Raw genomic sequence first — 22,694 nt, forward strand, 5'->3', positions numbered from 1 at the left:
CTAGCAAAATTCTAGGTGTGCTCTATGTTTCTAATTGATTGTGAACACCTTGCCTGGTTTAAACATAGCGGCTGAAAACATGCATCCTCTTTTTTCCAACAACTAGAGTCATTGCTAAAGTAGCAGCATATTGTAATCGTCTGATTTTACATTAAACTGCAGTTTCGGGTCCAACTGTTAATGCACCCAAAATAGAAATAGACCATAACCTCCAATTTGAAACAAAAAAAGGCTATCTTCACCATCATATGACATTGACCAATAAAAAGGCTTTGAAATTTATAAAAATAAATTTGACACAGATTTCTAGGATGAATAATGAGGGAAATAAAATTTTCTAGTTTAGATTCTCTGTAGAAACATTAGTAACACAGGAAAGAAGCAATGTAAGAACACCACCAACAAACATACAAAAATATAATTCTCCATCTTTGGAGATGGCAGGTGTTGCCACCACTCACCATATGCTCAGAGGCACGTTACCAAATTCTTCCAAGCTACACGGCAAGTGGATTGGACTGTGAAAGACCAACCCAAATGGTGTTTGCATTTTGACAACTTTGTAGGGCAGTCCAATATCTCAGAGAGGAGTTCAGGTCTCCTGCTCCCCTGGTGCATTCACTATAGCTGCCCAATTTCCCTGCTTTTTAAAGTTTGGTAGAAATATCTGTGGGCTATAGGTACATTCTTAAACCGCAAGGTTTTTTGCCTGTTAGTGGATTAGCACTAGCACCTCTGCTCCCCTGTGTGGGCTCTGCACTGTTCCCATATCTGCTCCATATGATTGGGGGAGCCCCCAAAACGGATTTAGGGTGCACATGGTTGGAGAACATTCTGTTGTTCAAGGTGAAATCCTTGCACTGACAGAACATTCAGCTTAGCGCTGCTTTGAATACAACCCATGTTTCTTCTTCCTGCTTTTTAATCATTTGAAGGTATCAAAATGTCATCCCTCCTTTATTTTATTTGTTGTTCTTACAGAACTCCACCCAACTTATCAACTAAGTCTGCTGTTCCTATGTTGGAACATCAGGGAAACGCTAGAGAAGCAATCAGATTTAATTGGGGAAAGCACAAACTGTTTGAGGGTATTTTATGGCTGTCACTAAAATATATTGTCTGCATTTGCATGCCACACTATATTAGGCATGGACAGATCAGCCTATTTATGGTCATAAGCCCATTCTGTCCCATTTCCATGTTGGTGATTATTTTTTTCAAAATAAATACAAGAATTCATATTTAAATACATATTTTATTTCAATATATGTATTTTAATGTATTTTATCCTAAAATATTATTTATAATGCATTTTGGTGGGGAGTTTTAAGCTGAGAACTGTATCCCAGAATTCAGGGAAGTGTGAAATTGAAAGGATAATTGCTCTCATATTAATCTGAGAGGCGCAAATTGGGTTAATTTGCTTTAAAATGCAGATGAAAGAAAATTCTCCATCTCCATCCCAATACTAAACCATAGTTTAACGTGATCTGAATGAGGCTAGGCAAGCTTTGGGCTCACATGCTCCCCCCTTCTATGTTGCTTGGAAGAGTTCAGAACCTTCTGCATCCAATTTTGCTTAACTGTGCTTTAGTGTTTCTTCTAAACCAACATAATGAGGCTAATATTTAATTATTGTTTATTTTTAAGTTAGCTTGTTTCAAACAAACCATAGTTAATGTTAGCCACACTTTCTTGGTTTGGATGAAAAAGTTAACTGCGTTAAGCAAAAGCAGGAGCTGTGGTTGCAAAAAACTAATGTGACTGTGTGAATGAAAAATATGAATATTCCTGTCCCTGCTGCTTTAGTCAAAGGTTCTGAATAATTTTTGATTTACTTCTGGATTTATACACTTGTTAACTCAAGGTACCTATATATAGAAACTTCTTTGAACATTTGCAATTGACTTCACATTTTTAGTGTGAATTTTTCCATAAAAATACAAATGGGATAATCTGTCCTTCCTGCTTATAAGGCACTGGAGTGGTCACAAGTGTCCCGTCGGATTCCCCAGATGACATTGCAGCCCTGAGAGACTTAAAGAAAAAACAGGTGAGGTCTTTTTTACAGTTTTTACAGACATTAGCACAAACTGTTTGTTAGAAATATATTATAAGCAAGGAGATGAATTATTTTTTTTTAGTAAGACGTCTGTACAGCTCTAGTCTGCATGTATCAGTTGAATTTCTTTACTTGGACAGTTATGCAATATAAGGCTAATGTTGAGCTGACATACTTAACATGGTCCACAGAAATAATTACTCAGTGCTGGAGCCCTGATGTGGGAGCTGCTTTTCCAAGAGATTGATCATCCAAATTTAGAGTCTTGAGGATTATGTGATTAGTTGCATCCATGTTGAGTTGAGCCTTTAAGTATTACTATGGGAGTGCTGAGGGATGAATCCATGCAAAAGTGGCTCTTATGCCCTTTCTGTAAAGTACAGAGGGTAGCAAACTCTGTACAGCATCCAAGATGTGCTGCATTCTCTCCAAAATCTTTCCTGATAGTCTTAAAAGACAAAAATCATCATTTACTCCAAAGGATGGTCAAGCAATTTTCTCCAGGTAGCATGCCATCATGTGGGTTATAGTGCCATCTAGCATCCGAAGGCAAGAATACTGAAGTCAAGACCTGGGGCATCCATGCCCCTCCCACTCCAGTTCATTCTTGCTTTCGGTTGAGGCAGTTATGCCCGAGTGTAGTGTGAGGATTTTGTGTGAAAGTTTTGCGTGTGAGAGAGTGTGTTTGGGGTGGGGGATGTTGTTTTTGCCCAGCTTTCCCCCCCTCCTTTTTCACCTTCATTCGTTTTGGGGTTGGGGTTGGGGTAATCGGCTTTGGTTGTTTTCTCCCCTCACCTCCTCATCCCTACCCTGCCTGTCCCTCTTTCTTTCTGGGGGGACAGCGGAGGCTGCTCGTGCGACTTCTCCGTTGGAGACAGCAGCCCGTCCAGAGCTCGAGTGCTGCTCAGGTGCAGCTCGCAATGGCAGCACCCCCTCCCTCACTTTCAGGTGCTGCTTGGAGGCTTCTATTTTCACCCCGCTTGGCCTCACAGCAGCGGCTTCCCTACCCCGTACCTTGTGCTTCTTTCAGGCTCGGGTTGGAGGGCGTGCCTCTCTGCCTGCTGGCATAACTGAATCCTGCGTCGTCGTCTTTTATTTTCACTCTGCTTGGCCTCGTGGCGGCGGCTGCCCCCCACCCATGCCTTGCTCTTCTGTTTGGCAGCTTCCTCTACTGAGGCCCGCCTGGAGCGCACAGCGGTTCTAATTGGCGGTGCTCGCTACTGCGGCCCGCTTGGAGCTCAGCCTGCCAGGAGCTTGCGAGGTGGCTTTTCTTCCCTCTTCCCCCTTTTTGGAGCTTGCAGCTGCGGCTCTGGTTGAAGGGGGAGGCAGCAGCACTTGTCAGTAGCTCTCTGATCCTGTCATTGACTGTTGGGAGTGGTTGCTTTCGTACTGCCCCCCCGACAGCTGCCTCTACTGCTATGACAGCCGCCATTGTGCTCCCTTGAGGGGCCTTGTAGTGGCAGACTTGGTGGTCGCCATTTTGTTTTTTACTTTTCCTGCCTTTTAATCGACCACCATTTTCTTTGCCTCTCTGTTTTCCCACCTTTTTTCTAAGGCATTTGTTGTTTACAGCCTTTTAGTCCCCCCCCCTCCACATATTGCAACCTTCAGCATTCTGTGGTCAACGTAGTATTTAGATAGGGGGATATATAGGGTATATTTGTACTAACATTTTTATTTTTAAAAAAACAGTTCAGGAGGTGGAGAGGCTACTGGATATATAAGTGCACAGAAGCCGTACCGCACCCCTCTCACTGTGTGTGTGTACCTGAGCTTTGACTTCATTGTACCTTGACGTTGGCAGTGCACTTGGGGCTGTACCTCTCCCGTCGTCTGTGGGCATGTACCAATGCCCCTATTCACACCGCACCCCTCTTCTAGCGTGTGTGTTGACGACAGATACCCCCCCCACTCTTGTGTGTGTATATTATGGTGGATCAGCCACCAGATGCAGCCCATGCACTAGGGGGCAAAACAGCAGTTCAAGACCCTGACACACCACAAGTCTTCAAAGCACAAGCAATCCAGACTCCACTCCAAGGCTGTGGCTAAAACCAAACACTTCTCCAGCCACAGTTGTGTCAGTTCCTGCTTTAGAGGAAGCTGGCCAAGAGGGGATGACGGCCCTCTTTCATTCACCCACTGGGTCATCAGAGGAGGAGTTTGAAGGGTTTCCTAACCAACCACTTTTGGACTGTCCATCTCAATCTGTGTCAACTGCTAGAGCCCACACATCTCGCCGGTCTGATGAGTCTCTTGCACCTTTGCCTCAACAAGTGCAGCCAGTTCCTTTGGACCCTCAGATGGCCACTCTTGCCCCTCTGCTGGGGTTGCAGTTGACTCTGGAATTTGTCTCCCAGTTGGAGGATGCCTTGTTGGGTTCTGTCTCTCAAGCATAGTCACTGCCGCTGGTGAATCCAGTGGCTCAGCCTGCCTCAGACTCTCGGGGATCGAATGGTACACATCTGCATTGGGCAACACTGCTATATCAATGAAGCTCCACCAGCTTCACCAAATCCCTTCGATGTCTCCAGAGGCTGAATTGGAGGTGAGGTGACGGGGTTAGAGGATCCTTCGTGTTCTCTTCAGGCCGAAGGAGATTTGTGGAGTGGTGATTCAGAAGTGGAGGAGGACTTGTCCTGTTGCCTTTTCGATTCTGCCAACTATTTTCCACTCTTTTGTAGAGTTCTGGACACTTTAGGTCTCCAATCTTCTCAAACCAAACCTACCACCTCTCCGTGAAGGGGGCCAGGGTCCTGAGATCTCCCATATCAGCAAATCACTTTCTTCCTGTGCCAGACCCCATCGACAAGCTGGCCAAGGAGGAATGGGCTCACCCGATGCATGCATGTTGTTTTTCAGCATTGGCCAACAGACACTACGCCTTGGCTCGGGAGTTCATGAATCCCCTGAACGTTCCAGGGGTAGACAATCCGATTTCTAGCTTGGTATCCAGGTCTCTCCTCACGAAAGAAGGGGACTCGTAGCTCAAGGATCCTTCCGAACAACAGCTAGACTTAGCTCTACATAAAAATCACGAGGCTACTACTTATACTATTCGGGCCTCAGCTGCAGCCTCCATTTTCTCAAGGGCCTCTATGATGTGGCTGGATGAACTCTTAGATGAATCTAATCCGGATCTGTTTCCTATGTTGTACAGAATGGACCTCCTGATAAGATGGAATCTGCAGGAGGCCCTCACCTGCAGAGCACAGTGATTGACTGGATATATAACAGATAAGATGGTCTTTCAGGTATCCTGGTTCCAAGCTGTATAGGGCTTTGTACACCAAAACTAGAACCTTGAACTTAGCCCAGTAGCAAATGGGCAGCCAGTGCAGTTTTTTGAGCAGTGGGGTGACATGTTGGCGATACCCGGCCAAGTGAGCAGTCTCACCGCCACATTTTGCACCAGCTGTAGCTTCCAGACCAGCCTCAAGGGCAGTCCCACAAAGAGCGCATTACAGTAATCCAGACTGGAGGTTACCAGTGCATGGACAACAGTGGTCAGGCTATCCCAGTCCAGAAACGGCTGCAGCTGTTTTACCAGCCGAAGCTGGTAAAAGGCACTCCTAACCACTGAGGTCACCTGGGTCTCTAGCAATCAAGATGGATTTAGGAGCACCCCCAGGCTATGGACCTGCTTTTTCAGAGGGAGTATGACCGCATCCAAAGCAGGCAACTGACTAGTCTGTGTTTGTGTTGGAATTGCTTTTAATATGTTTCTTTCAAACCTTTTTCCCCCTAAACAAATGTGTTTTTAAACTCTTTTTATACAAGATGTTTTTAAAGCTTTTTTAAAGAATGTTTTTAAAGTTGTTTTAATATATTTTAAGGTCTGTTTTTATGATGATTTAAAGTGTTTTTACTACTTTTGTTTGCCGCCCTGGGCTCCTGGTGGGAGGAAGGATGGGATATAAATTAAATAATAAATAAATAAATAAATATCTGAACTTTGGAACCACCAACCCACAGCGCCTCCGTCTCGCTAGGATTCAGAGTCAGTTTATTGGCTGTTATCCAACACACCACCGAGTCCAGGCAGCAGTCCAGGGCTTGCACAGCCTCTCCCAATTCAGATGTTACAGAGAAATAGAGTTGGGTATCATCAGTGTACTGCTGACACCTCGCCCCAAACAGTGCCTCCGATACCCATCTCACCAAGTCGGCCTAGAAGGATACTGTGGTCAGTGGTATCAAAGCTGCTGAGAAATCAAGTAAGAGTAACAGGGTCACACTCCCCCTGTTCTTCTCCCGATAAAGGTCATCCATCAGGGCGACCAAGGCTGATTCAGTCCTATAACTAGGCCTGAACCCAGACTGGAATGGGTCAGGATAATCTGTTTCATCCAAGAGTACTTGCAATTGCTGCACCACAACCTTCTCAATCACCTTCCCTAAAAAGGGGGTATTTGCGAGCGGTCGGTAATTGTCGCAGACCAATGGGTCAAGGGTGTGCTTTTTCAGGAGTGGTTCGATCACCGCCTCTTTCAGGGCAGCTGGAACCACTCCCTCCTGCAATAGTGCGTTGACCACATCCTGAATCCACTCAGTCAACCCCCCTCGGCAAGCTTTAATAATCCAAGAAGGGCAAGGGTCTAGAGGACACGCTGCTGGCTGCATCATCGCAAGCACCTTGTCTACATAATCAGGCTGCATCAACTGAAACCGTTCCCAAGAAGATGCAGCAGACATCGCACTGGACACCTCATTGGGGACTACAGTAGATGAGGATGGGGCATCAAGACTGCTACGGAGCCGAGCAACTTTTCCCTCAAAGTGCCCTGCAAACAATTCACAGTGGGCCTCCGAAACATCTAAGACTCCATTTCTTGGAGTTGATGTCAGCAGACCCCTGACAATACAGAAAAGCTCCACTGGACGGCTACTTGAGGATGCGATGGAGGCAGAGAAGTGGGCCTTCTTCACCGCCCTCACTGCCACACAGTAGGCACGGTTATGATGTTTTACTCGTGCCCGATCAGCCTCACAGCACATCTTTCGCCACTTGCACTCTAGCCGTCATCCAGCCTGTTTCATTGCCCGTTGGTGCAAACTGGGCTCCACAGTGCCAGAGAGATCGCTTGGGGGCAACCATGTCAAGAGCCTGATGTGCCTCACTGTTCCACATTATGACAAGGGCTCCAACAGGGTCACCTGCTCTATCTACTGGGAACTCCCCCAGGGTATTCAGAAATCCAGTGGATTCCATTAGTCTCTGGAGGCGGACCATCTTAATGTGTCCACCACCCCTGCAGGGAAGGACTGGAGCTACAAGTCTAAACTTCACCAGGAAGTGATCTGACCATGACAGTGGGGTGACATTGTTGGCGTGTGTGCGTTGTTGCGTGAAACAGCATACATTACGTTGGAGTTAAGTTGAGCAAGAAACTTCTTCAGAGCGTTAGATCATATTAAGAGTCTTTATTAAGACATTATGGCTTAAGGCTTTAAGATCCCCCCCTCAGGAGAGAAGTTCTCAGTTCAAAGACATTACACAGAAGACAAGCCTCACAGTTCAGAGGCAAAACACAGAAGAACAGCTTAACACAGATAGCTGCTAGAACTTTTCCCAGTTTATCGCGATGGCTACCATAGCAACAGCCTTGGCAGTCCGTTCCCAGACTGGGCAAAGACATAACTCCCCCTGGTTACAGTTTTTCAGACTTGATGGAAAACAAACTCAGTGACAGTGCGATTCAATGGTCAACAATCCCCCCTTTTTTTCCCCATCATGTCTGTAACTCATTACAACAATAACAACAATACATTTCTCCAATACATCTTGCAATACAGCTTACATTTCAGTACAGTTCAAAACATCTCTGTACATTTTGGCTAACACTTTATTCAACCAAACTTTGGCTGAACACAAGTAACATAAAACGTTTCAGGATCCATTTCAACCAGTTTGTGCATTCCAGGACTGGATACCACCCCCACTGTGAATTTTTCAGGTGGTTTCCCTATGTTTACTCTTGTAGAACGTCTTAAAGGTACCAGAGCTTCTGCTCTCTCAGCCCCCCCATCTGTGCTTGTGTTTGGCACAGCCTGTGCAGGAGATTCCATTTCCTCAGCCTTGCGTTTCTTTGATCTGCGTTTTGCACAAATGAGCTCATTCAAAGCATCTCTGAGAGGTATTTGTGTGCCTTCCACTTTAATGTCAAGATCTGGCTTAAATGATTGTTCCTGTGTGTCATCTGACCCTGTAAGAACAACTGTTTCCCTTTGATCCCAAGGTTTTTCTGAGACTTTAATGCTTCTGCTCAGAATTAACTGCTGTGTTTCTGGACACCAAACTCTGAAACATGCATTCTGAAATCCCAAAACAAAACCTTGCTGTGCCCTCGGCGCAAGCTTGCCCCTCCTTTTTCCCTGTGGAATGTGGATCCAGCACCTTGCCCCGAATTTTTGAATGTGTTGTATTTTCGGTTTTCTGCCAGTGATTTTCTCATAAGGAGACATTCCAAGTGCACTGTGTAACACCCTGTTGTGAATGTAATTCGCATAAAGAATTGCTTCTCCCCAGAAAGAATTCCCTAAACTGCAATCCATCAGCATGGCTCTCATTGCTTCCTGAAGCACCCTATTTTTTCTCTCAGCAGATCCATTGGAAAACGGGCTAAAAGGAGCTGTGAAAGTCTGGCGTATTCCCTTACTCTCAAGGAAGTCACTTAACGCTTTGCTCATGAATTCCCCCCCTTGATCTGAGTGAAACGCTTTCACAGTGATGTCATGTTGAGTTTCGATTCTCTTAATGAACAGTTTCATCTTCTGCTCAGCTTCACTTTTCTGCTTAAGCAAATAAACATGAGTGTATTTCGTAAAATCATCAACCAGTACCATAAAGAATTTCGTACCTCCTCGTGAAGCATTTATTGGCCCTGATAAATCAACATGAACTAGCTGGTAGGGAGCTGTTGTGGTTCTTTCAGCCTCCCGGTTAATTGATGCAATAGTCATTTTAGCTTTATGACAAGAATCACAATCCATTAACTGTCCACAATCTCTTGAACGCCTGTCTTCACTATGCATAGGGGTTTTCTTTATCGTGTCAAGGTTTGCATGCCCCAGCCTTTGATGCCATTCATGGACGCAGCCCTGATGTACCTGTGTCTTAGCGTTTAACACAGCACACCCTGCTTGACTGCTCTTTATTACAAACTGAATCATTAAGGCTTCCCTGCAAACACACTTGATCTCCCCTCATTACATAACATTGGTCTTTGTGAAACAAGACTTGAAAATCACAACTCACCAGTTTTCTCACTGACAATATATTATGAGCCAATCCTGGAACAAACAAACATTCTGACATTATCCCAAGTTTATTAAATCTCACCAGACCTCGAGCTTTGTTGGAAGGCAGAGCTGGGGTCCCAATCCCGGGGAGCTGGATCCTGGAGAGTTGGGAGAAGAGTATTCGGATGGATGGCAGAGGGAAGGGGGAGGAACTTCCCCCCTTTGGAGCGAAGACGAAACAGAGGAACTGCCAGTGATAAGGTCGCTTAGCAACGGGGAGCCTGAGCCCTCCCTGGACATTCTCACGCCTCCCCCTCTTTCAGGCTCAGAGCAAGAGGGGAAAGAGGGAGGGCTGCTCACAGCCGAAAAGCGGGGAGGCAGTTTACCATCAGCCCCTCCCCTATCCCCCATCCTGGAATCGGAAACTTCAGAAGAGGAGGGGGTGATGCTTTCCCCCTCACCGCGCACACGCAGACAGCTGAAAAGACAGGAGAGAAGGGGGGAAGGCGGGCAGTACCTGAGGGGCAGTTAAGGAGGAGCGAAAGATTGCGCGCCCGTTTGGCCCCTTCTTAAAGAACAGGCGGGAAGAAGTCCCTTGCTCTGTCAACTTTCTCCCAATACCGCAGGACCTGTATCCCTGTATTGCTTCATGAGAAAATGCAGTCTTTGTTTGGACATTACCCTAATAAAACATGAATTAACTACAGCCGTTGGTCTGGTTCCTGAGTCACGGCCTGACAGCTTGACAGAGCCACCTAAATCACCCTCAACGCTCTCTTCACTTGACTGGGACAAGATGTCTAAGGGAGCAGCGGGGGGGACGAACCCCACTTCTGAGACGGAAGAAGTGGAACTCTTGAGGACTAAGGTAGCTAATTTGCAGACGGATGTTCAAGCCCTGCTAGCAGCAGTCAAGGCGCTGAAGACGGATAATCAGACCTTGAAGGCCGCAATAGACCAGATGCGAACAGCCCCTCCACTGCCGTAGTAAAGGTTCCCATTGGATTGCCCCCAAAATACGCGGGACAAAGTGATCAGTTGGCAACCTTCGTGGCTCAATGTGAGTTATATCTGGATGTCAGGCACACGGAATTTCCAGACGATGGGGCTAAAGTAGCTTTCGTGATTAGCCTCCTGGAGGGAGAAGCTGCAAAATGGGTGACTCCGTATCTCGTGAGAAAGGATACTGTCTTAGGAAGGTACAGAGGATTTATACAGGAGATGACCGAGATGTTTCAAGACCCGCAAAGGGCTGAAACAGTAGCGCGGCAACTAGGCGCTCTGAAGCAAGCTAAAGGGACTGTTTCCGAGTACACTAACGCTTTTAAAATTCTGTCCCAGGAAACTGGTTACAATGACGCCGCCCTGATGTTTATGTACCAGAGTGGATTAAATGCTGAAATCCTGGATGAGTTGGCCAGGACCTCCCCCCCCCGCTGACCTACCAGGGCTCATCCGGCTATGCCTACAGATAGATCACCGGATGGAAGGAAGGTGCCTGGAAAGGAAGCAGGAGGTCCCGAGATACTCAGCCTCGGCATCCCGCAACAAGACCCTTCCCACTGCAGGGATGGCAGGTAATGCAACTGAGGGACAGGGAGGGGCTAGGCCAAGACTGTCGGAAGAAGAAAAGGAAAGACGACGTCGGGAACGTTTATGCTTTTATTGTTCAAAGCCGGGCCATGTGGCCAGAGACTGTGGACTGAAAGGGGGGAAAGCCGAGCCGTCGGGAAACTAGAACACCCAGTCCACGTGCAGGCCGGTGTATAAAGGCCCCCCAACGATCCAACCTCCCTCAAAGGGGGTGTTGGTCTTGCCTATTCGGATTACAACTTCCAGAGGAGTGGTGTTTAATTCCACTGCCTTAATTGACAGTGGAGCCTCCACAAATTTTATTGATGCAAAGTTAGTCAAGCGTCATGGAATTTCCCGGTGGAAACTGGACGCTCCCCTAGCTGTGGAGACTATCGATGGGAGACCCCTGAAGTCAGGAGGGGTGACACAAGCCACGGAGGAAGTGAAACTTCAAATCCCTGGGCACGAAGAGTTCATTTCGCTATACGTGTCAGATCTCTCGAACTTTGAGGTGATTCTGGGAATGCCCTGGCTAGCAAAGCATGAACCCAAAATAAGTTGGAAGGAGGCGGTGGTGTGGTTCACCTCACAGTATTGCCAGGAGAACTGTCAACCTGAAGGAATCAAGAACACCTTAGTGGGGGCAGTGCAAGAGATCGAGGAAGTGACCCTGCCGCCAAAGTATGAAGAATTCAAAGATGTGTTTGATGAAAAAGAGGCAGAGACTTTACCCCCCCACCGCCCTTACGACTGTGCAATTGACCTAGTGCCAGGAGCCAGCATCCCATCAGGGAGAATCTACTCTCTCACAGAGAATGAGAGGGAGGCCCTGAAGGAATTCCTGGATAAAAACCTGAGGCGAGGATTCATACGCCCCTCACAATCCCCTGCTGGAGCGCCACTATTGTTTGTGAAAAAGAAGGGGGGGAACTCAGACCCTGTAACAACTGTCGCGCATTGAACCAGATCACCATCCCCAACAGCTACCCGCTGCCCCTGATTTCACAGTTGCTGGACCGACCGCTCTGCAAAAATCTTCACGAAGTTGGATTTGAGAGGAGCATACAATCTGATCAGAATGAAGGAGGGAGATGAATGGAAAACAGGATTCTTGACCGCTTACGGACAGTATGAATACCTGGTCATGCCGTTCGGGCTTTGTGGAAGTCCAGGAATTTTTCAAAAATTCATGAACGACGTGTTTAGAGACTTGTTGGACACGTATGTAATCTGTTACTTAGATGATATCCTGGTGTTCTCAAAGAACCAGGAAGACCACGACCAGCATGTGAAGACGGTGTTGCAGAGACTGAGAGAAAATCACCTGTATGCTAAATTAGAGAAATGTGGATTTGACCTCAAGTCTCTAGACTTCCTTGGATATTGAATCTCAGCGGAAGGCGTGGAGATGGACCCAGGGAAAGTAAGCTGCATATTGGACTGGGGCCAACCTGTCACCAAAAAGGATGTACAACGGTTTTTGGGGTTTGCCAGTTATTACAGAAAGTTCATTCCAGGGTTTTCCAAATTAACAGCTCCTCTGACTGACTGTTTAAGGGGGAAGAAGAAGTTTCAATGGACAGAGAACGCCACCGAGGCCTTTGAGGAGCTGAAGAGAAGGTTTGCTACTGAGCCCATTCTGCGCTTTGCTGATCCGAACCGCCCTTTCGTAGTGGAAGCAGATGCTTCAGATTTTGCCATCAGGGGGGTCCTGCTACAATTAGACCAAGAAGGGAAGGAGCTGCACCCCTGTGCGTACTTCTCTCGGAAGTTAAAGCCTGCAGAGAAGAACTACACAGTTTGGGAGAAGGAGCTGCTGGCCATCAAGGACTCTTTTGAAAACTGGAGACAATACCTAGAGGGGATCTCTCATCGAATTGAAGTGCGCTCCGACCACAAGAATCTTGAAAGCCTCCAAACCGCCAGAAAGCTGAACCAGAGACAGATAAGATGGTCCCAGTTCTTCACTAGGTTTAACTTCCAGATTACTTACCGTGCCCAAGCCAAAAACCAGAGAGCGGATGCCTTATCCAGACAGCCACAATACAAAGAAAGTGAATCCGAGGACCAGCCTCAGTACGTAATCCCGCCAGAGAAATTAACGTTGGGAGTATGCCAGCCTTCATGGGAAGAGGAACTCAAAAAGGCACAACAAGAAGATGCAGACATGCTAAAATATCAGCAGGAGACGGGACAAGGTCAAGACTCAGAAGTAACCTTTCACTGGAGAAATGGACTGTTATGGTTCAAAACCGCCAGATATGTGCCAGAAGGGGAATTAAGGCTCAGAATCCTACGCCAGTGTCATGATTCCATCACAGCGGGACACTTTGGGATTTACAAGACCATTCAGAACGTGGCCAAGGACTTCTGGTGGCCTAAAATGCGTCGGGATATTGAGAGTTATGTAAAGTCCTGCTCTGTCTGTCTGCGGACAAAAACACAAACAGGGACACCAGCAGGACTGTTACAACCGTTGCCTGTCCCACACGAACCCTGGAAGGATCTCTCCATGGATTTTATAACTGATCTACCCAAGTCCCAAGGAATGACAGCCATCTTAGTAGTGGTGGATCTACTTACCAAAATGGCACACTTTCTTCCTTGTGCAGGGGCCTTAGAGGCTAAAGAAACGGCCAAGTTATTCATAAAAGAAGTCTACCGGCTGCATGGATTGCCAAACAGCGTAGTCTCAGACTGAGGAACTCAGTTCACAGCCAAATTTTGGAGAGCAATGTGGAAACAGTTGCAGACGGAATTAAAACTCTCCTCCGCCCATCACCCCCAGACAGATGGGCAGACGGAACGCTTGAACGCCGTTTTGGAAAGATATTTACGAAGTTATGTGTCCTATCAACAGACTGACTGGGTGTCATATTTGCATTTTGCAGAGTTCGCCTACAACAATTCTCTGCACTCCAGCACTCAACAAACCCCGTTCTTCGCTAATTATGGATTCCATCCTAAAGTCTTTCCAAGCAGCTCAGAAGGAATGCTGGTACCGGCAGCTGAGAACTTCCTTAAGGAATTGCAAGCGGCGCAACAGACACTGAAACAGCAGTTAAACGAAGCCAAAACGGAGTACAAGCGAGTTGCTGACCTGCACAGGAAGGAGGGCCCCCCCCTTCAACCGGGAGACCAGGTATGGCTGTCCACCCGCTTCCTCCAGATGCTGGGCAAATGTAGAAAATTACAAGACAAGAGGGTGGGTCCTTTCGAAATAGAAACTCAAATCAATCCCGTGGCGTACCGACTGAAGCTGCCTGACACGTTTAAAATACATCCTGTGTTCCATCGATCCCTCTTAACGAAAGCCGCCCCTTCCAGTGAGTTATGGCCGGAGGAACCTCCCGGAGCTCCACTCCTGGTAAATGAGCAGCTTGAGTTTGAAGTTGAGGAGATCTTAGATTCCAGGATCAGACGCCACAAGCTGCAGTACTTGATTCACTGGAAAGGCTATGGGGTGGCTGACAGATCATGGGAAGATGCAGCTGATGTGCATGCTCCAGAATTGGTAAAACTTTTCCATCAATGTTTTCCCCACTGTCCCAAGCCAGACAAGGGGAGGGGGGCACAGCCTGGGAGGGGGGATGGTGTCGGAAGGCAGAGCTGGGGTCCCAATCCCGGGGAGCTGGATCCCAGAGAGTTGGGAGAAGAGTATTCGGATGGATGGCAGAGGGAAGGGGGAGGAACTTCCCCCCTTTGGAGCGAAGACGAAACAGAGGAACTGCCAGTGATAAGGTCGCTTAGCAATGGGGAGCCTGAGCCCTCCCTGGACATTCTCACGCCTCCCCCTCTTTCAGGCTCAGAGCAAGAGGGGAAAGAGGGAGGGCTGCTCACAGCCGAAAAGCGGGGAGGCAGTTTACCATCAGCCCCTCCCCTATCCCCCATCCTGGAATCGGAAACTTCAGAAGAGGAGGGGGTGATGCTTCCCCCCTCACCGCGCACACGCAGACAGCTGAAAAGACAGAAGGGGGGAAGGCGGGCAGTACCTGAGGGGCAGTTAAGGAGGAGCGAAAGATTGCGCGCCCGTTTGGCCCCTTCTTAAAGAACAGGCGGGAAGAAGTCCCTTGCTCTGTCAACTTTCTCCCAATGCCGCAGGACCTGTATCCCTGTATTGCTTCATGAGAAAACGCAGTCTTTGTTTGGACATTACCCTAATAAAACATGAATTAACTACAGCCGTTGGTCTGGTTCCTGAGTCACATCCTGGGTCTGACAAGCTTCCACGTTCTTACGCGATCCATCTGCCAGGTGCACAAAATCTTGCACTTCTTCTGAAACATAAAACAAACTTCTGTCTTTAGTTAATATATGGCTTGCACCGCTGTCAAGAAGCCAGTTAATAGGTCCTAAATCTTGAGACTTCTGTTTACAAACAAAGTTCACACTTCCCTGCTTCAAGCCTCCGTCCCTGGAGTTTCGCTTGATTGGACAATCCCGCTGGAGATGTTCACGAGCCCCACAGGCATAACAAGACTTCAGCCTTTGATGCTCTTGCTTGTTGTCCTGTCTGCTGCTGCTTTCTTCTTTCAGCTTGGCTCTTTGTGCCTTCTGCCTCCGCTGCCATTCCTGGGACAAATTCTGCAACGCGTCCCACATCTGTTTAGCCGACGGCTCATCTCTCACACACATCAGTTGAGAATCCGATAGAGCCAAGATTATAAACGCCTGCGCCCTCTGGTCTCAACGCTTCCAGGCCGCGGTCGGTACCGCCGGGGGGTTTCCATCAACAATGTCCCATAAATCCTCTGTTATCAGCAAAGCCCGCATCCTTGGCTTCCAGCTGCCATAATTCTTTTCATTAAGTCGTTCCATCAGCAAGCCTCCAGACATTTTTATGGTAGCCATCCTGCTCACCTCTGTCTGGCACAATCAATCAAGCTGCCCTCTCTGGAACTCCGTCTGCTGTTCAGACCAGCAACTTACTCCCGTGTAATGCGCTGTGGATCTGGGCCCATAACCCTGTTGGCGTGTGTGCATTGTTGCGTGAAACAGCATACATTACGTTGGAGTTAAGTTGAGCAAGAAACTTCTTCAGAGCGTTGGATCATATTAAGAGTCTTTATTAAGACATTATGGCTTAAGGCTTTAAGATCCCCCCCTCAGGAGAGAAGTTCTCAGTTCAAAGACATTACACAGAAGACAAGCCTCACAGTTCAGAGGCAAAACACAGAAGAACAGCTTAACACAGATAGCTGCTAGAACTTTTCCCAGTTTATCGCGATGGCTACCATAGCAACGGCCTTGGCAGTCCGTTCCCAGACTGGGCAAAGACATAACTCCCCCTAGTTACAGTTTTTCAGACTTGATGGAAAACAAACTCAGTGACAGTGCGGTTCAATGGTCAACAGACATCCCCCCATCTCCAGACCACCCCTTCCTCCATCTGGAGCAAAGACCAAGTCGAGGGTGTGCCCTGCCCTATGCGTTGGGCCGGTGACAACTTGAGACAACCCCATGGCCGTCATGGAGGCCATGAAGTCCCGAGCTGGAACACTAGAGGCAGCCTCAGCATGGACATTGAAATCATCCAGGACTACGGTTCTGGGCTCCTCCAATACCACAGACGAGATGGCCTCTGCCAGCTGAGTCAGAGAAGCTGCCGGGCAGCAGAGTAGACTGTACACCTACACTAGCAGCAACCCTAGTTTCCTGTCTTCTGTGCCTGACACCAGGTGCAGGCCTTCACAGCCAGCTTCAAGACAGAGTGGTTTCTTGGTGACAGAGGTGGAAGTTCTGTAGTTTACAGCAACTCCTCCCCCCTGTCCCTGTAGCCTGTGCTGGTGTTGCACCAAGTATCCAGATGGGAAAAGCTTGGTCAGATCAACTCCTCCAAGCTCACCCACCCAGGACTCTGTAATGCACACCAAGTCAACACCTTCATCCACGATCAAATCATGGATGAGTATGGTCTTGTTGTGTACCGATCTGACATTGAACAACAGCACACACAGGCCAGTGGGCACAGCAGATGCGCAACGAAGAACCCATCCATGAGAGGAGTGGGAGGGGGGAGACAAAGAGTAGATAACGTTGCCCTCGTCTTCTGTGGTAATTCACCATTCCCCCTCTACATCCCCTCTATATTTCCCTCTACCTGTGATCACTGAAATTGGGGTGGCATCACCCATGTTCCTCCTTACTTAGACTCCTCCTTAACACCTGATATGGACCCAAAAACAGCCAATCAAAAAACCTATGTGAGCCAATTATCCCAGTAGGCCTCTGCGAGAAATTGGAACAGTCAGACCCACTCAGTATTTATCACACAGGGCATATCTACTCCCCTTCTGTCTCACACCTAGGGAGGGTCGGCCTTCTGCCAGTAACAGACTCTCACTCTGAAGGCAACTTTCTCCTATCATTCAGTTCACTGCACAGGCTCTCACTCTGCACAGGAACTACACATGAGCCACATACCCTCCCCACTACCAACCTTCCCCAGATTGGTTATGTAGAAAGAAAGAAATAGAAGAGGGTAGTGCCCTTGCCCTTGGGACTCCTTAAGGGGGTCCCCAAGGGGTGACCCCTTTGGTGGCGACCCTGCTGACGGCAGACTTGCCACCCAAAGGCAGCTGAGCTTTTATGCTTCCTGACCCAGCCAGGAGCTGATGCAAGAGGCTGCAAGATTAACTGCAGCCTCTCTCTGGAGCCAGGGTCAGGCAGGGGGTCCCAGTCCTTGCAGCGCTTACCAGGGATGTCAGCTGACTCAAAAGACAGCAACCCAGAGGAGCAAGCAGTAAGCACCATGTCCACATGCTCAGATTCACTCCCAGGGCAGTTTTTCTTCTGTCCCTCTAATGCTGCAGCTGTTCCCCTTAGTCTGGTGTCTCAACTTTCACCATTCCTCCTTGGGTGACTCTGCTAGGAGTCTAGCTTCTTGGTCTAGACTCCTGACGGCATTGCTGTCAGCTTCTTCGACACTCTCAAACCCCCTCACCATGTTAAGGTGTGCATCCTAGAGGGGGTCTCATCTGATATGCGTATTGAAATGCAAACATGAGAGATTTATTGGTGCCCTCCAGATGTTGCTAGATTGCAACTTGCATCATCCCTGACCATTGGCATGCCGGATCCGATGGGAGTTAGAGTCTAATAATCTCTGGAGGGCACCAGGTTGGAGAAGGTCAGTTTGGGTATTGGAAAGCAGTGAAACTGGGCAAAAACAAGGGCTGTTACTTGTTTAAAGAAATCTTAGTTGATTCGTTGTACAGGTTTTGTTTATTGAGAGATTAATTACTAACTTTGCATATATTTGCATGAGAATTAAAAAGAAAAGTTCTGAGGCACAAAAGTATATGTCCCCTTTATGACGCACGCCTGTGTTGGGGCAGGCATCATACTGAAGAGGAGAAATGCCTAAGATGGTGCTGATGAACTGCAGTTTTTTTTATAAGTACATATATTTAAAGTAACATTATGTGTTCTCCAGATCATCAGGACAACTTTTTAGTTGATCAAAAGTTTAATTGGTTAAAGCATCCAACTGGTGAATTAATTAAATGTTGTATCAAGAGCAAAAACATTTTTGTCAGGTTGTAGATTTGATTTTCATATTTTGTTTCTACTTTTTTCATAGGCATTTCGAGGGAAGTATGGCATCAAAGATGAAATGGTTCTGCCATTTGAACCAGTAAGTGCAGAAAAGGAGGATTGTGTTGGATGCATGAATCAATGAATCTGTCGAGTTTGGATTCTTAGTTTCTTATTTTTCCAACCTTAAGATCAGTTGTACGCATTTCTGCATCAATTGGTGATATTTTTTTTAAAAGTCCTGATGAGAAGCCTTATAGTGTGCACTTCTTATATACACATTATTGCAGCAATTTTCCACAATATAATGCATTTGTGTATGTTAAGTAATATATGAATTTTTGTCCATATTTCCCCCTAAAATACACGTTACACATTATTTGGTAAGAGAACTGAATCACAAAATTTGGAGAAGTGCAAATTTGGAAGGATAGCATTTCGGTTTGTTTTATTGTTTTGGGAAGTGTGAAAATCTCCTACCCCTAATTGGGTGTCCATGGTAGTCACTTAAGTTATTTCTAGGCGATTTATGCATTGGTGTTAAATACCTTCTATGTGGTGTTCAAAATCCTCAAATCCTGAAAATGCTAAATCTTATTTTATGTAGGCATTTTCAGAAGAATTGGAGGACAGCTAGTGGTGAGCTTGTATGTCAGGAAGTGTTGGCAGTTATTGTTGCAGATCTAAATTGGAAGGGACACTTCCCTCCCACCTCGCCCTTCCTGTGGTATTCAGCAAACATGGGGATGAGAATCTGTGTTTGCTGACATAAAGTGTAGTTCCACCCTCTGTTTCAAGTTTTACTTCCTGAGCAGTTCCTAAGGGCTGAGCAACAAGAGCTGAAGGAAATAGTCTGGCTTGAATTTGACATTGATACTTTATTAATTTTAAAATCATATCCCATCAACCTGGTGTGTGGTCTGCTTAACATAGTGTATTGTAAAAGTAAAGTTCATTGATTATTGGGTGGAATATTTTCTTCAGAGCTCCTGAGAGGGCAACTTTAGAGTTGTACCATATATGCAAGGGAAAGTTGCTTTCATAGAGATTTTTGCCCCATTGAAGTCTTGGTTTGCTTTTTCTGTTAAGCAAGTAATAATTCTAGCCCAGCTGAGTATAGCACAGCCAGGAGTCCTTTGAGAATCGTTATGAATCCCATAGTCTTACCTGTCAGACCATCAAGAGAACTGAGAAGCAAGTCAGCCCTGTTAATTATTTAAAGTACAGCTGTGCAACTCCATTTTAAAGTCAGATCTGTCTACCTCATCTTGGGCTTTGCTTTCATTCTGTCTTTCATTGTTACATGCATGTTGCAGGCACAGGCCAGGCAATGATACTTTCGATGCATAGTTGAAAACTGGGTGCCTGTTGGGTAACTTTTGAAACTGTATTTGTGGCCAGGGTACACAATATTGATTGCCCCAACAAGTTCCATCAATCTTTCTTTAGTGAAGAAAAATATGGTTAAGAAGCAACCAAAACAAACCCCAACTTTGGAACATCAAATGTCCGTATTCTGTCCCTGTGTCCTGCAGGTCTGAGATTCTTTAATAAGGATGGAACTGAATAGGCTTGGCTTTATTTCCCCCCCCCCATACTTTACGTTCCATTCCCATCCGACAGTAAGCGAGACACATTTGTTGATAAACCATAGAATAACTATCCCTTTTCTTTGAAGGCTTTAGGATTCAGAAGTGATTCCTTCCAAAACTCTTTGATTTACTTGCATGATTGAAAACAACTACGTCACAATGCTATGTTATATTCTCAGGTGCCCATCCTTGAGATCCCTGGCTATGGCAACCTATCTGCTCCATTGATCTGTGATGAACTGAAAATCCAGAGTCAAAATGACAGAGAAAAACTTGCAGAAGCCAAGGAGAGATTATACCTGAAAGGATTTTATGAAGGAGTAAGTAAAAGCTAAGATTTTCACAATGTGCTTGTGTCATGTGTATGTTACAGAAGCTAAGAAGTTCCCCCCCCACCCTTGAGGAGATGTATGTTTGTGACCTGTTTTACTTGTTTATGTAATGGTGAAAAGGAATTCCTTCAAACTCAGATTGTTTGGTGACTCTAGGGGTTTGAACTTAGCATCCTCATTATTTACTACAGCCTTTCCCAACTTGTTTCAGAAAGGCCAGCCAATGGTCAGGGGTAATGGGAGTTGTTGTCCAAAGCATCTGGAAAGCTCACTTACTATGTGGCTTGTTTTACACAACGCAAGCCTCGTTCTTGTTCTATTCTGGTCTCTCTGTGTTACTGTGGATATATAACTAATCTCTAATAGGTATCTAGAAAAATAAAATCCAGATGGCATACTTTAAAAAAAATGTAGTAAGGAGTTGCCTTCTGTTGGACTCAACAGAAAACTGTAAGCAACAACTGGTGGTGTTACAACAACTGTAAGCAACAGCTGGTGGTGTTATGAAAACACAAGTGCTAGCAAAAGGTTCATGGAGTGCTATACAGATAAGATTGATTTACGTCAGGTGTTTAAATACCGCTTAACGTCCAGAATTTCTAATAACAATTCTCATGCTTGAAGAAGTGTAAGTACAACTTTGCATTTAGTTTAACATTAGTCACAATGTTCTGAGTTACGTGCAATAACAAACACTCTTATGTGAGTGAAAGGTTCCTTTCACGTGAGGAAGGCCGCCTTTGAATCTAGCACTGTACCTTTCAGTTACAGATCTTTCCTAGACAAGATACCTGTTACTTTCTAGTTAGGGATGCTAACACTGGAGCCCAAACATCTTATACTTGCAAGGCATAAGTGCTTGCACTGAAATATGGCTGAGCTCCTTCTACCGTTCCATAATAAAGAAGAGACTTGCCAGTTAATCTCTAGTCTTGATTTTCTCAGGTGGTTTTAATCTAAAACCGATGTATCTTCTCAAAGAGTAATAGCTTGCTTTCACCAGACATCATCATCATCATAGCAGCTTCTTACCCAAAGGTCTCTTAATGACGTAAAACATTGTTAAAAACCAAAATAAATACATCTTAGTATAAAACAAAATAATAAAACAACCACCACCCCCATATCGACCACAGAAAGCATTGGCCACAATAATGCAAACAATATCATCTTAGTTTAGACATTCCCTTACACCTCAGAGCCTGTTCTTGGAATGGCTTAGTTCATTCACATTTAAGAATGTATAGCTGCACTTTGATTTACTCATGGGATAATTTATTCAAAGTTTGTGGTAGTGGTGCTTTTAAAAAAATCACATAGATATACTAAAAATAAACTGAAATTTCCCAGTTATTCACCTAGGTACTCTGATCCTCTTCCCTTCGCCTGCTTTTTTTTCATTATTGCCCTGTTACTGTACATATTCCCAGTTTTCAAATTATCAGGTCACAGTATCCTCCTTATATTTCTACTTCCTGTTACCCAGTTTCTCGCCATTCTCTGCTGAGCCAGTAGTTACTCTTTATTTTATTGTAAGACAGAAACCTTTCCTTAGCTGGTTCTCTTCCTACCTGTTTAATCTCTGTTTCAGCATTTCCATACGGGAGGACGCCACCTCTATTTTCCCTCCCTCTGTTGGGGTCTTGGGGTCTCTGTACTTGGCTTTTCCCCAGGTAGCATGCCATCACGTAGGTTATAGCACCATCTAGCATCCGAAGGCAAGAATGTACTGAAGTCAAGACCTGTATTTTCCTCTCCCTCTGTTGGGGTCCTTGGGGGTCTGTACTTGGCTTCTACATGTTTTCCTCACCTTCAAAGCCTTCCTAGCCTGGCCCCTCTTTATCTCTCAGCACTTATTTTTTGACATGCTCCTTCCTGTGACCTTCAGTCCAGCTCTACCAACCTTCGCTGTCCGAAAGTCTCTTGCTCTCTGAAATTGTTCAACACATTTGCCGCCGGGTGATATTTCCCAGAATACCTCCATGCATCCAACTCCCTTATTTCCTCAAAACACACCTCTACGTGGAAGCCTATGGATCATTCCCCCCAGGCCCTATGCTGCATTGTAACTTAGTCAAAGTATATGTAATTGAAATTACATATTCTTCCCTTGCCTACCCACACCTCCATTCCCCCCTCCTCTGTTGTTTCCCTGTGTCTGATTTAGATTGCAAGCCCCTTGGTGCTTGGTATCTGATCTTTATGAAGCACCATGCACATCAGTGGTGCTATATAAATAAATAAAATCTGGTTACCATTTTGCCCTGAAGGCCCTGTTCTCCCGATGTATGCTGTTTATGAAGAATTCTAGAACTTCTGAGATCAAGAGGTAAAATTACCAGAATTTAAACCTCT

The 22,694-nt window shown here is 46.0% G+C and overlaps 1 protein-coding gene across 2 annotated transcripts in view; it reads left to right on the forward strand.

The window, feature by feature from the left end:
* The window catches only part of LARS1 (leucyl-tRNA synthetase 1), an 88,278-nt gene that overhangs the window by 33,197 nt on the left and 32,387 nt on the right, over positions 1-22,694 (forward strand). For both annotated transcript variants that reach the window (XM_061616952.1, XM_061616953.1), the window contains exons 13-15: positions 1,977-2,053; positions 18,462-18,515; positions 20,187-20,327. In XM_061616952.1, the coding sequence (XP_061472936.1) occupies positions 1,977-2,053; positions 18,462-18,515; positions 20,187-20,327 (272 nt within the window). The remainder of the gene's footprint in view (positions 1-1,976; positions 2,054-18,461; positions 18,516-20,186; positions 20,328-22,694) is intronic.

The sequence above is a fragment of the Rhineura floridana genome, chromosome 3, assembly GCF_030035675.1.
Source record: "Rhineura floridana isolate rRhiFlo1 chromosome 3, rRhiFlo1.hap2, whole genome shotgun sequence".
NCBI lineage: Eukaryota > Metazoa > Chordata > Lepidosauria > Squamata > Rhineuridae > Rhineura > Rhineura floridana.